The sequence below is a fragment of the Malus sylvestris genome, chromosome 2 (genome assembly GCF_916048215.2).
Source record: "Malus sylvestris chromosome 2, drMalSylv7.2, whole genome shotgun sequence".
Taxonomy (NCBI): Eukaryota; Viridiplantae; Streptophyta; class Magnoliopsida; order Rosales; family Rosaceae; genus Malus; species Malus sylvestris.
Window position 1 is genome coordinate 36,916,754 of NC_062261.1, and position 13,864 is coordinate 36,930,617.

Consider the following 13,864-nt stretch of genomic DNA (forward strand, 5'->3'; position numbering starts at 1 on the left):
CCACTACGCCACTCCGACCCGCTTGGTGGAGCCATAAATTATTTTATGGGTGGGCTAGCTAAAAAAAATATCTTAAAATCAAATGATTTATTTATTTATTTTTGCTACATATGTATTGTATGCAAAAGTAAGTTAAACTTTTGTATTTGTACTTTAAAACTCAAAAAGCTTCGTAATTGCAAACGGCTAAATTTACAATAAATAGTCCAATTTCACCTATATTTAGATGCAAACACAAGAAGATAGAAAACTTGATACATGGACAATTTGAGTTACAACCACACAACTAGCACAAACCAAAACAATGAAAGTAGAAGTATTTAAAAAAAAATTGATTGAAAATAATATAAAGTGCACTAAATCAAAGCAGAATAATTTTGAACAAAATGACATCACAATTTTTTGTTATAAATAGTACTCCAAAAAAATTCATATCCTTACAAATAGTATTCCATATACAAATTTTTTGTTATATTTTCATGACATTTTTTTGGAGCGCCAAAAAAAAAAACTCATTCTCAATTTACCTACCTACAACAGCCAACTAATGTATAGTGGCAACGAAAAAAGCAATCTAATAATTTACTATGAGTATGAGCCACTCACTAATTAAATTGTGCATAGTGGATAGAAATGCCGACATTTGTACCTCAAAGTCTCAAACTTAAGGGAAAAAAATGTAATTAGGATCCAATATGATAATTTGTTTATGACGTTGGGTTTAAATCCTTTTATAAAATTAACGACATCAGGCTTAAATACATAACAAATACAACATATGAATTTACTTAACCGGACGGCACTGGCTTGTGTCCGGACAACATATATATGAATCCCTCATCTTCTTTCAAGTCATCATGCAGGTGCTACTGTATGCCTGAGTACGATGCTTTTTGTCATATGCCCTATCAAGGACCAACAAACATTCTGCTTGGTGATGAAATTTAGGTTTTATGAGATTCCTAACGACCCAAAAACTTGAGCTCAGTTTCACACGAAGCACCAACGGCAAACCCTTCCCTGATTTGAGCATATCGTCCATGCTTCTTCCAGCACCATACACAGGCTTATTCCTTGTTCCAACATATAACTTGAATTTTGATGACCCACTCTCAGCATATAGCTTTGGTCCCTGAAAACTTTGAATAATGACTGGTGGACCGGAACAAATTGACATATCATGAACACATGTGTGTGTGCGTGTGGAAAATTCTTTTGTCAAACCGTTAATCTAGACTACACAATCAGACACGAGTCTTTCTATTTACAAACAGGCAATTTAAGCAAACACCAATGTAATTAAATTTAAATGTATGTGACAAGTTAAATGAGGCACAAAATTGAGCAAATACACACACACACACACACGTATACTTACATGTGATAGTGCAAAAGGTAGCCGGCCGAAGCACATTTCCATCGCTGGAGGACGAATGTGGAGGCTAAAGAGCTTAGACTTGTTCTCTATTATGAGATTTATGGAACAATTGCAGGTAAGGAACTTAGTTGTGACGCCCGAGCCATCCACTCCTTCCCCAAGCCCAAATTGGTCAATTCCTGCCATCTGCAGTTTCGAGACTTCACAAACTTTCACTAGAGCAAAATAGTTTTACACAATAAAATAGTTCAATAAAGATGTCATATGAAGGTAAAAGTGTTATTACAGGTTTACATCTTTGCCTTGAAGATGCTCTTAGGATTTGTAAGCTTGTGAGTGTTACTAATTTTATTGATTTAGTTCATTTTGTGGCTTTTAATCCTTGTAGCCTGGGAATTAGAACATTGTGTTCCCATGATAGAACATTACGGTTTTTTCTTTTGTGAGACTTGTTTATACCATATTTAGGGCCTCGTATTTAGACCTCGTATAAATATTCGGAGGACTTAAATGTAATTATGTGATAAAGGAAGGGGCAAATATGTAATAAGTGAGGAGTCCTTATTCTATAAAAGGACCCCTCACCCTCACAATTAGGGGAGGCCATTGATGAAGCCTCTTCACATCCCCTAAGCTCTAAGCTCTCTCTCCCTCACTTCTCAGAGAAATATAATACAATCAGTGTGGACGTAGCCTAAACCTTGGGGTGAACCACGATATATCTTGTGTTATTTACATTACTTGCGGATTCACGGTCGGATTTACGTTGTTCCAAGACTTCCGGTTTTGTGCATCAACATTTGGCGCCGTCTGTGGGAATCGACACAAAAAGTTATGTCGGTTTTCTCTTAATTTTTCACCTCCGCCGTGAATCTGCAAAAACCCAAAAACCAAACACATAAACAGTCACTGCAAAACCCGTACTACTACACCACTGCAGCAAAATGTGGCACAACCACTTGGAAGCATACACGTTTGGGTCTTGGTCTCAGCTTGAATTTTCCTCACACCCATAACAATCAAAGCAGCAACCGCTTTCAGCTAAATATGAGATCTAAATTCTAACTCGGAGGGGTGTCGGGGTGGGCCCCGATCGTTCCTGGGGGGCATCGACGTGAACCAGCTACCACCGACGGGCGATTGCAAAGAAGAAGCGGGGGTGTCTACCCCCAGTTGCAAAAATACGGGTCGAAGAAATGCTCCCGCTCTGCTGCATCACGCTCGAAGGTCTCGGTGACTAATCGTCGGAGATCTCGTTGTCCCGGACCCGGAGCCTCCCGACGAGTCTGGCGCAGGTCAGATCTGAAGCTAATACCGCCGACCGAGCATCGGGATCTGAGGCCACCGTTGTCGGAGTCCTCCACAAGTGGACCAATTACAGCAGGGGCTGGAGATCCAGGTGTTTCCTTCCCCAAAACGGCGTCCTCTCATACTCCAAGATTCGACGACCTCCTGTATGGGTCTGGCTCGCGGATCCTATCAGGCTGTCTTTCCCAGAGCTTAGAATGAGTTCATTGCATTCAGCTGCTACTACTAAATCTTCGACTAGAATCAGTGTTTCAGAAGTTAGAAAGTCGGTTTCAGGATCGCCATTAGACCGGAGTCTGAATAAATCATCCTTGTCAAATGTGAGTGTAAGTAAACAAGAGACTGTCAGGAAGCCTGCTGTCAAACTTGCACTGTCCACTTCATCCTCCTCTTCAAGAAGGGCGACTTCCTCATTGGATAAGTAGTGCTAGCAGTGGAGTCAGGAAGTCGGCCTCAAAGCTTTCTTCCTCATCAGCTCGAACACCTACAGTCACTAGTGGGCTGAAAACCGGTTCTTTGTCTTCTTCTCTTGATAGAAGTTCTAGTTTATCTGGGCGTAAGAAAACTACAACTCATGAAAGCTGGGATTCTCGGTTCATTGTCCTTCAACAAGTGGAAATCAAAGCCAGTGATGATCTGCTCAGTCAGCTGCGAGTGTTTGGAGAAGAGTGGCGAAGCGGTATGTTATTTTCCTATGAACTGAAAGCAGAGCTTTCTTGCAACGGTGGGCTCATGAAATACCGATAGAGCATCAACTTTGCAGCACTGACAAAGCATCAACGGCATCAACTTTGTTTGTTGGACACTATCCCACTATCTACCAGCCCACAATCCCACTCTCCAAACCATAGAAGATAAGCCTTCTTTTATTACAAGATGTTGGCCACGTTTTCTTAAAGCAAGATAGTTTTAATAATATCTATTATTATACTTATTCTTCAAATATTAGTGTGGAAGTGGGCCTCCCGTGGAAACCAATGGTGAAACCCGAAGAAGCCAGGTTTTCAGCCTGCCTTTCCCCTGCCCATGATAAATGTATTGGACGGGACAATCATTCGAGATGGGTGCCAGCTCTGGTTTGTTCCCATGCCTGACCTAAAAAACCAGTGGATGGGTCCATTACTCAGGATCCCACTCATTATGCCTTACCATAAAGAAGAGGAAAAAGAAAGAGGGCAGCACTGTTAGAAAAGTGGAGGTGTGATGATAGGTCATCTGTGATGTATCTTTAAAAGCACAAAGAGAGTGGACAGCACAAAAGAAGAGAAAGTGGAGAAAGCGAAGATATGCATGCATACGCGGGCACCGCAGACATTATTTTTATTTTTTGCTGGTATATGTACTGTTATCACCATCTGTATCCCCAGTATCATACCAAGTGTAAAAAAAAAAAAAAAAAAAAAAAAAAGGCTAAGGCCCAAAACAAATGGGCTGGCATGTTGCAAAAGGCGAAAGCCCATAAGCTCGAAATAGCACTAACCAGGTCATCAAAGGTACACCCAGTACTCCACAATTATTCGGCAACTCGCCGCTATTACCACCAACCAGGTGGTCAAAAATACGCCCAGTACTCCATAATTATTTGGTAACCCGCCGCTATTATCACCAACCATGTGATCAAATGTACAACCCGTACTCTAATATCATTTGGTAACTAGCCATTCATGCCACCAACCAGGTGATGAAATGTACAACCCGTACTCTAATATCATTTGGCAACTAGTCATTCATGCCACCAACCAAGTAATGAAATGTACAACCCGTACTTTCCTTCATGCCACCAACCAGGTGATTAAAAGTACGCCCAGTACTCCAAATTATACATAAGCATTACTCATGTCACTCATACATAAACATTCATGAGCATCACTCATGACATTCATACATAAAACATTCATGAGCATCACTCATGACAATCATACATAAACATTCATGACCATCATTCATGTCAACATTCATGAGCATCACTCATGTTAAAATTCATGAGCATCACTCATGACAACATTCATGAGCATCACTCATGTCAGTCAACATAAACATTCATGAGTATCACTCATGTCAATCAGCTTCAAAAGCTTCATTTACAGAGCTACAGCTTCAAAAGTTCCATTTACAAAAGCTCTAGCTTCAAAAGCTTCATTTACAAAGCTCTAGCTTCAAAGCTTCACTTACAAAGCTTCAGTGCAAGGTATACAAATACCGCCTCCGAACCACCGCCACTTCGGCCTATACATGGATTTAATTTGAAGTCTCAAGCCAACATACTCTATTGACCGAAGACTTGGGGGACTACACTATACACCATATATTGGGCCTCAACTGGGCCTCATGAAAAATACTTGGGGGACTTAGCCCATTACTTATGTATGGAGGGGCGAGCCCTTATTCTATAAAAAGGACTCCCTCACTTTCATTAGAGAGCACCCATTATTCATGTACTGAAGAGCGAGCTCTTATTTTATAAAAGGGACTCCTTCACCATCATTAGAGAGCAACATCGCCAGCTGGGCAACCGCCTCGCCGCGAGCATCACTCATAACCCATCACTTATGTATTGAGGAGCGAGCCCTTATTCTATAAAAGGGACTCCCTCATCACCATTAAAGAGCATCGCCGCCTACTGAGCAACCGTCTCGCCGCGAGCATCAACTCTAGCCCATCATTTATGTATTGAGGAACGAGCCCTTATTCTATAAAAGGGACTCCCTCACCATCATTAGAGAGCATCAACTTTAGCCCATCATTCATGTATTGAGGAGCGAGCCCTTATTCTATAAAAAGGGACTCCCTCACCTTCAAACGCCGCAAGCTGAGCCAACCAAAGCAACATAAGCCACAAGTCAAGCAGCCTCGCAGCATGTGCTACTTCTAGATGAGCATCATTTCAGATTGAGCACCGCCTCATATTGAGCATCAGTTCAAGACAATATCTAGTTACTTCGGCCCACACATGGACTGAATTTTAAGTCTCCAGCCAAAAGACTCTCTTGACTGAAGACTTGGGGGACTACTGTTTATACCATATTTAGGGCCTCGTATAAATACTCGGGGGACTTAAATGTAATTATGTGATAAAGGAATGGGCAAATATATAATAAGTGAGGAGTCCTTATTCTATAAAAGGACCCCTCACCCTCACAATTAGGGGAGGCCATTGATGAAGCCTCTTCACATCCCCTAAGCTCTAAGCTCTCTCTCTCCCTCACTTTTCAGAGAAATATAATACAATCAGTGTGGACGTAGCCCAAACCTTGGGGTGAACCACGATATATCTTGTGTTATTTACATTACTTGCAGATTCACGGTCGGATTTACGTTGTTCCAAGACCTCCGGTTTTGTGCATCAACAAGACTCAAGCACATTAATTATGAAGTTAGTAATGGAGGCAGATCATTGGGAGTCTTTAACAAATTCGTGGGAGAAGTTCGGGTCAATTAGAAGCACAATTTATAAGGTTACGTTCTCTTAGTCATAGTCATTGCATATAAATGTAACAACCGTGGTGTCACTGTTTGTTTTGGTCAAATTGGTCTTCGTTGTGCGATCCGTTTTGGTAGTCTCGTTTGCTAACAAAACGATGACTTGATGTGATCTCGCTTTTTCGCGATGATTTTTTGTGGCCTTGCTTTTTAGCTATGTCCGTTGTGGTTGTCTGTATTTCTCTGTTGCTGCTATCGTTTATTGTAACAGATCTGTATTGGTAGCTCTTGTGGGCTTGGCGGTTGTATGTTAGCTCTTGTGGTTGTCATTTAGGGGTTTCTTCTTATTTGTCTATTTGTGTAATTCACTTCAGATCAATTTTTTTGTCACTGAAGCTATGTACCCAATGACACCCTTGTAATGATTCATGTTGATTAATGAAATACACTATTATTTCTGTAAAAAAAAATGTTTGTGTGAGAATAAAAAATTTGTGTAATATTTTGAGTGTTCTTTCTTTCTCTTGTCTATCAATTCCGCTGCTTTACATTGTTCTTCGTGAGATAAACATCTCCAAAGTAGTGAAGACTTTTTAAGCCCCAACATTTGTTACATGCACTTTTATCATGTCAGTTAGGCAACATATTTGGAATGTTTTTGGCTTGGATAATGGATACACTTCATGGCTCCTTATTAGAAAGTTTTCATTGCGCGGATTGGCCTTGAATAAGAGTTCTCAATTACGAGGTTTGTGGTTGGCAACTTTTGTTTCTACTTTCTGGTGTATTTGGTACTAGAGAAACCAAGCCCGGCATGAAGAAGTTAGAATGAATATTGATTATGCTTTTAAGCTTATTGTTGGTCAGATCCATTATTCAAATAGAAGCTTGTTGTATGAATAATGATTTCATGATTTATGTGTGTTGAAGAGATTTGGTTTTACATTTAAGGCTCGTCGAGCCCCCATTAGTTTAGAGCTGTGTTGGCTTCTTCCCAATCATATGGTGGGTTAATTTAAATAGTGATGATGAAAGAGTGGTTTCAGTCGTGTTGGTTCTAGTGGTGTGTTTCGGGATTTTAAATGCCAGTTCTTGGAGCTTTTTGTTCTAACCGAAGATTCCTAGCTCTGTTGTGGCAAAGGGAATAGTGCTATTAAAGCTATTGAATTAGCTTCAGTTCGGGATTTGGATTTTATTTGGTAGGAAGTTGATTCTGCTTTGGTTCTGACTTCTTACGCTCTTCGCAACTGGTAACTTGGCAATTGAGAATGGAGTGGAAGAACTCGCATAGAATTTTCCAAATGCATTTTGGCCTTCTCACATATATAGGGAAGGTAATCAAGTTGTTGATGCCCTTGCCAATCATGGTTTCTTTTTTACTGGTCTTGTTTGGTGGGACTCTCCTAAATTCTTTTGTAGTATTTTCATCGTGATTATTGAGGTCTTCCACACTCACTTTCAATAGGTTATCTTTTGTTACCTTTTTCATAACTTGCATTGATTGTTGGAGGTTTTGTTTGTTATGGTTGATATCATTCTCAGAGTTTTTAGACTTTATGTCCCACTTAACAAATTGTACTTTTCTGCTTTTTTAATAATCTACTTCATTGTTTTTTCTCATGATAGCAATATTGAGGTGGGATTGACTTTGTTGTTTTACTAAAAAAAAACTTAACCCTTGATATCCAATCTAGTGTTGCATTTGGTACGCAAAAAGGAATTCATGAGAAATGATTTCCCATTCTCTTCCTGGGAGAGAGAAAATGCAAAATTCCTTTCCTATGTTTGGTAACGATACATATTTCTATCAGTGTTTTTTTTTTTTTTTTTTCATGAGGAAGGAAAGTGAATACGCAAGCGCGCGCCGCGGGGGGGGGGGGGGGGGGGGGGGGAGGGGTGGGATTTCACTTTTTCCCTATTTTCCTATGGCTAGAAAATCATCTCTCAAACATGAACTTACCAAACATTAGAAGGCAACATTTTCTCATTTCCAAGTTCTCTGTCTCCACACCAAACGTAGCCTAGCTAAGGGCGACTCATTATGCATTTCTTGATCATGTAGTCACCAAGAGGATATTTTAGCAATATGTGAGCTATTTTAGGTGATTCAAGTTTAGTTGTTTTGTGTTTTTAATTTTATTTATATATAATAAGATATCTGCATTAAACTTATTTAAATTATAGAAAGCAATATTCACTTGAGTGTAAAAAAAATGCAAACTACTCTAATTAACTTGACTAAGTCAATGTCTACCATTGGCTTTATGCTTTGAGTCTCATGATTGTGCTTCTTCTTTATTCGGCTTAACGCGCGTATCCCAAGCTCATATCCAGCAAATATGAAGTAATTTAATGCCTGTTTCCAATCTTATCATAATTTCTTGGTTTTCTTTTTCTTCATACACAACAGTACAACGTAGAAAAGATAATCCTCAACTTACAAAGGGCAAATTTCATTTAACATATTTTCAAGATTAGGAACTAATGAATTCTGTTTTATTTAGGTTTCGGTAAAAGTTTAAAAAGCAAACAAGATGCTAACTAAAACACCTGCAAACATAGGCTAATAAATTAAATGTACATCACATAATTTTTTATCAAAAGGGAAAAAAAATGATATATATATATATATATATATATATTTGTCTTTCTGAAAGGTAACTTGAACTCAAACTAATAAAAAAGAAAGGAAATCACTATTGATCAGACTTAAAAATGAAAAAATGGTCATTGCATTTCGTAATTTCAATTTTATTTTTCTGATATGTATAAACTAAATTTCCTATTTTACAAGACAAGTTAAAATAACTTCTGGCAACAAATTGGGCAGAAAGGCCACTAATCATATATTCAATTGGCATAATTCCTAGTTCTCTTTTTTTTTTTTTTAAGGTGAAAATATATTGTGTTATTATATTTGTGATCATACGTTCACTTTATAGTTCTTCATTAGGTATTTATATTCTATTCGCCATAATCATGTGTCCTCAATTACCACCATAATAATATGTGGCGTGCATGCTACTAGCTAGCCACTTGCAAATCCAGCTGAAGCAAATCATGCAATACATACACCTAGTATGGTGAATCTTTTGTGATATATAAGTGCTAGATTTAATACATACGCATAGTTTTGAAACTAAAATAGAGTACTTTTTCGAGAGATTGATGAACGTACCTGAATAGACACTTTGGGTGGTGGGGGCTTTGTAACAACGTAAAACACAAGCAGTGCGATACACAAACTCAACATAGCCCTCCAACTTATTTGCAAAAGTATCCATACAAACGAATCCGAATATCGATATGAACAATACCTCTTCCACCACCCCGATCTTTTCCCAACCACATAATAATACTCCTCGTCATCATCTTCATCGCCAAAGTGATCATCACTACCTTTGACGATAACCAGACGGTTTTCGCAATTATCGGTCCCTGTGCCATTACTACGTGCATCAAAGGAGATCTTTTTTTGGTGCAGGAATGAGTGACTGGATCCACGGGAGGACAAGTAGTGCGAGAGAGTGAAGCGAGTGGCCTCTTCATGAAGGGTTGGGTTTGCTGGATCGGGTCGTGTTGGGGAGTGGAATTCAGATTCCGGGATGGGGTTTCGGATATCAGCACTGTTGGAATGGGAGTTGGTGGATGGGCTTTGCACGTAGTATGCACAAGGGTATGAATGAAATAGAGCTTCTTGGTCCTGATCATGCTCCATAAATAATATTGAGAGAGAGAAAGAGAGAGATATATGATTTGGAGCTCTAACCCTCTTACATGGGAATGGGGTTTTTGGAAGGTTTTTAAACTGCAGAGAGAGAGAGAGAGAGAGAGAGAGAGAGAGAGAGAGAGAGAGAGAGAGAGAGGTTGCTTTGTTTTGTTGTGTGGGGTTTGGCTAGTAGGCTAGGCTATGAGGGTATATGAGCCAAAGAATGCTTCGCTTAGTAGGAAAGATTGAAACCATTGAGCACAATCAGTAATCAAACAAATTTTCATTATTACAAACAGCAAAACAGCAATAATAATAATAATAATAATAATCACGTTTTATTTTCTATTCCCTTTTAAGTTTTAAGAAGAGTAATGTTATAGAGACTAAATTTGTAGATAAAATTTTGAAAACTAAAAAACATGAAAGTTGATGATTGATTTATTACTTACACATTGATAAATATGCTTATTCTTATTGGTGACACATCATTTATTTTGCAAATTTAGTCTTCCTGACATTACCCTTTTAAGAACGTTACTTTATTTGTTTAAACAAAAATGTTACTTCATTGTACCTCTACAAATTATGCATGGTCATAAAAATTGACCCAATCAACTTAAAAATTAATTTTCTCAGACTATCTCCAATATAAAAAAACAGAACTTATATATCTTTGAAAAGTGGGAGTTCTCACTTTTTAACTCGCAAGTTACATCCAAATTCAAACGAGACTTTGCATATAGAACGAAGGTTATATGGGTCCCAACATTTTCCATACGTTGTAGACATATTAAGTCAAAGGGGTGTGCTATCCACATACCCTATTTTACTTCTCACATATCTCATGATAATTTATGTTCGTTGATCTTTTTCAATTCATCCGATCCGACGGTCGAAAATTAAAAAGGTGTGTGAGAAGTAAAATGGGGTGTGTGGATATCACACCCCTAAGTCAAATTGAGAATCAAATACAACTCTTGCTACCAAATTTTTGGTGCATTAGAAATAGCCTCATGCATATTATATCACACAAATAATAGCAAATTGTTTCACAAATCTTTATGTGTGCTTAACTAAAATCTAAGTATGTATTAAACAAAGATTCTAATTTTATTTCATCAAAGATTCTAATTTTATTTCACCGGCCATCCCTCACCACCTAGACTATGGCTCATCATTCAACTATGAAATTTTTAAATTTAAGATCTGCCTTGTAATTATTTCCTTTTGAGATATCATTTTCACTTTATTGAAAATTAAAACTTATCTAATAACTGTTCAGTTATCAAAAGAAAAAAAAATTAAAATCAAGCCAAATTTTCTCTCTCTAAAATAAATTTCAAGCTTTTGTTTTCGTTTTCATCTTTTTATGGTCTATTTTCTCAGTCACCAATTCGGTAAACATGGATCGCTCTGTAGTCTCAAAACCCAACTATTTAGAACCATGTGACTTAGTGACTCTGCGGCTTGACTATTGCAATTAATTATGATCCAATAAGAGCTCAGGATTTAGCCCTGACAAACATGTCATATTTGTCGTGTTCGTATTATTTTTGTATAATACCCGTTATTTTGATAGATTATGTCACGTCAAGCCCATTGTCTTAACATGTTCTTAATAGGTGGCCGGATAATGGACCGACTCGTTGATGGGTGTCATTTCGTATCAGTTTAGTGGGTTATACAATAAATTGCCGTGCATATTGTCTAGACCTGACAAATAGTTTGTGTTTGTGTTGTTTATGCTTTATACCGTTATTTTAGCTTAACGGGTTGTTAATTAACTTGTGAACTATAACGACCCGAAATGATAACGAATGACCAAATAATAATCCAAAATGTTACCGGAAGACCGAATAACGACTTGACTTATTAACGAGTCAACTCGAAACTTATTGTTTTTTATTATTTCTCGTCCGATTGACTGGTCATGCAACAAATTGACAAGCCTACCTAGACTTTCAGACAGGCCTCGAGAGTCGAGACCTAACGACTCAAAATTCATTAACAAAATACTCCAGACTCATTATGACATGCCCTTTCATTCTATGTCCTCACATTTACAATTTTAACTTAAATAAAAAACATCATTTCCAACTTTCTTACAAAACGAAAACTAAAACCAGTTTTTTATTTTTTATTTTTAATTTTAAAATATCAAACAAGTTTCTGCTTTTTATATATGAGCAAAAGAAAATTAGAAAGTAAAAAAAAAATAGTTATCAAACAAGTTCTTGGTTTTTTTTTTTTTTTTTTTTTTTGGATGATGAAAGTAGATGACCCCCAAATTTTTTGAAGAGAAAAACACATGGTTGGAGGAGGAGGAGGAGGAGAGAGGGGAGGGGGGGGGGTGGGTTGGGGTTTGAACTCTCTTCATGGGTCTTAATTAGCTTCATTTGTACTCACCGCCTCCAAGAATATCATCATAATAGTAATAAAAGCATACCACAAAATAATACACCAACCACCTATTGATGGTCCTTATTAACAGTAAGATTTGTCAACAGTAGCATAGAAAAACTTCCCCCAAAGGATTATCTTATCTAACTACCTGAAATGTTACAAAAAACTGGATTGTTATTCCTACTGACTAGTCACCGAAAATTCTTTATTAAACTGACTTTCACTTATATAAATTCAACGAAGATTTGTATGCATATACTAGATACACAGAGGAGGTACACTCACACAAATTTTTGGGATTTTATGAGTTGATTTGGTAATTTTAATAAAATCCAATAAAAACAGGACATAAACAAAAGTGAAATAATGAAAAAAGGTTTAGTTCATAAATTAAGAAAAACAAGCTAGGGGGATTGCTATCCACCACCACATAATCATGCAAATATGTTCTATTTCATTCAAATTCCTCTGTTTCTAGATAAAGATGCTTAGGTTAATTCAATGCTAGGACACAACTTATTACTCTTTCTTATGTAGACTTAATTTAGTTCCAAGCATGTAATCTAGAATGGTGTTAATAAGCATATAAGATCATAGAAAGCAACCTACACCCCTTTGCATACAAAGACATAGAAGTGACTTATAATACTAATATAAGAGAAAGATGGCAAGTCAAGGGACCCTGAAATCCGCTCCTTAGCTATAACGTTCCAGAGTCATGCAGAACAGACACTAACCGTCCTCCAATTACTATTAATTAATTGGACCTTCAAGGAACGAGTAGAGTATTGTTCGGGCAGGAAATCTGACTGGTGGGCGTTCCTAGCTCGAGCACACAGCTCCTCGAGGAGTTGGCACTTTGGTTGATTGTCGGGTTCCTGCTTGTCACAATACTGCAAGAGGAGAACAAAGTTAGTTCTAAAAGGTGCCTTTATGGGGCCTTAGGTGTAGGCCTTGAGACTCGTAATCAAAACCAACTAGGTGTTTAGGCGGATGTAAAACAAGTGTGTTTTAAGCAGATTACTTGCGTCCCAAGTTATTTCTGACTTCTTGTTTATCAAAGGATTGTTGTAGGTGGGTTAAGTTTACATTAAGTTCTTTTCTATGCCTTGAGATCAAAGACTTTTAGTTATCTTGTATGCTCGAGGGGTGAAGGTCCATATCTGATCAAGTCATCAGTTTAATTCATTCCAATCTTAATTAAAAGACTAAGTGAACCATATCTGAGAACTGTTGGGCTTTGGATCATCAAATGACCAGAAATAACTTGAATATAAACTGGGGAATGCATTATAACAACAGATCTATTAATTGAAAGACAAAAACAAAGAGAGTCGGGCAAGATTTCACCTTGTCGGGCAAGGTTAAACATCTTGCGGTGTCTTCTCTTTGCAGTTTACAAAAGGATTGAGTATTAAAGGAGATGACTGGAAATGAGTTTATACACGATGGATCGATACTACAACATTTAGGAAAATGTAGCAAAGCATTTACATAGACAAAAGATGTCTTTCAAAGGAAATCTAAGGCTAAACAGGGTGCAGAGTCTAGACAAAGCACTACTTTCTGGGTATTTGCTTGGCTGATAGACAAGTTGTATGTTTGTTTGTTTGATTGGTTGAGTGTCCTTGTCTCTGGGCCCT

General features: G+C 37.7%; 1 protein-coding gene across 3 annotated transcripts; it reads right to left on the bottom strand.

Moving 5' to 3' along the window:
- Nucleotides 1-664: 664 nt before the first annotated feature.
- LOC126585936 (uncharacterized) lies at nt 665-9,958 on the bottom strand. Of its 3 annotated transcripts, none has more exons than XM_050250523.1 (4): nt 9,285-9,958; nt 8,361-8,462; nt 1,379-1,564; nt 665-1,123 (listed from the first exon to the last, which is right to left on the bottom strand). In XM_050250523.1, the coding sequence occupies exons 1-4, from the start codon at nt 9,822-9,824 to the stop codon at nt 848-850; spliced, it is 1,104 nt and encodes a 367-aa protein (XP_050106480.1). In that variant the 5' UTR covers nt 9,825-9,958; the 3' UTR covers nt 665-847. The 3 variants fall into 3 exon arrangements, with proteins under 3 accessions (XP_050106480.1, XP_050106471.1, XP_050106491.1); XM_050250514.1 differs by having other exon boundaries at nt 665-1,132; nt 9,285-9,957; XM_050250534.1 differs by lacking the exon at nt 8,361-8,462 and having other exon boundaries at nt 665-1,132; nt 9,285-9,952.
- Between the last annotated feature and the right edge of the window lie 3,906 nt (nt 9,959-13,864).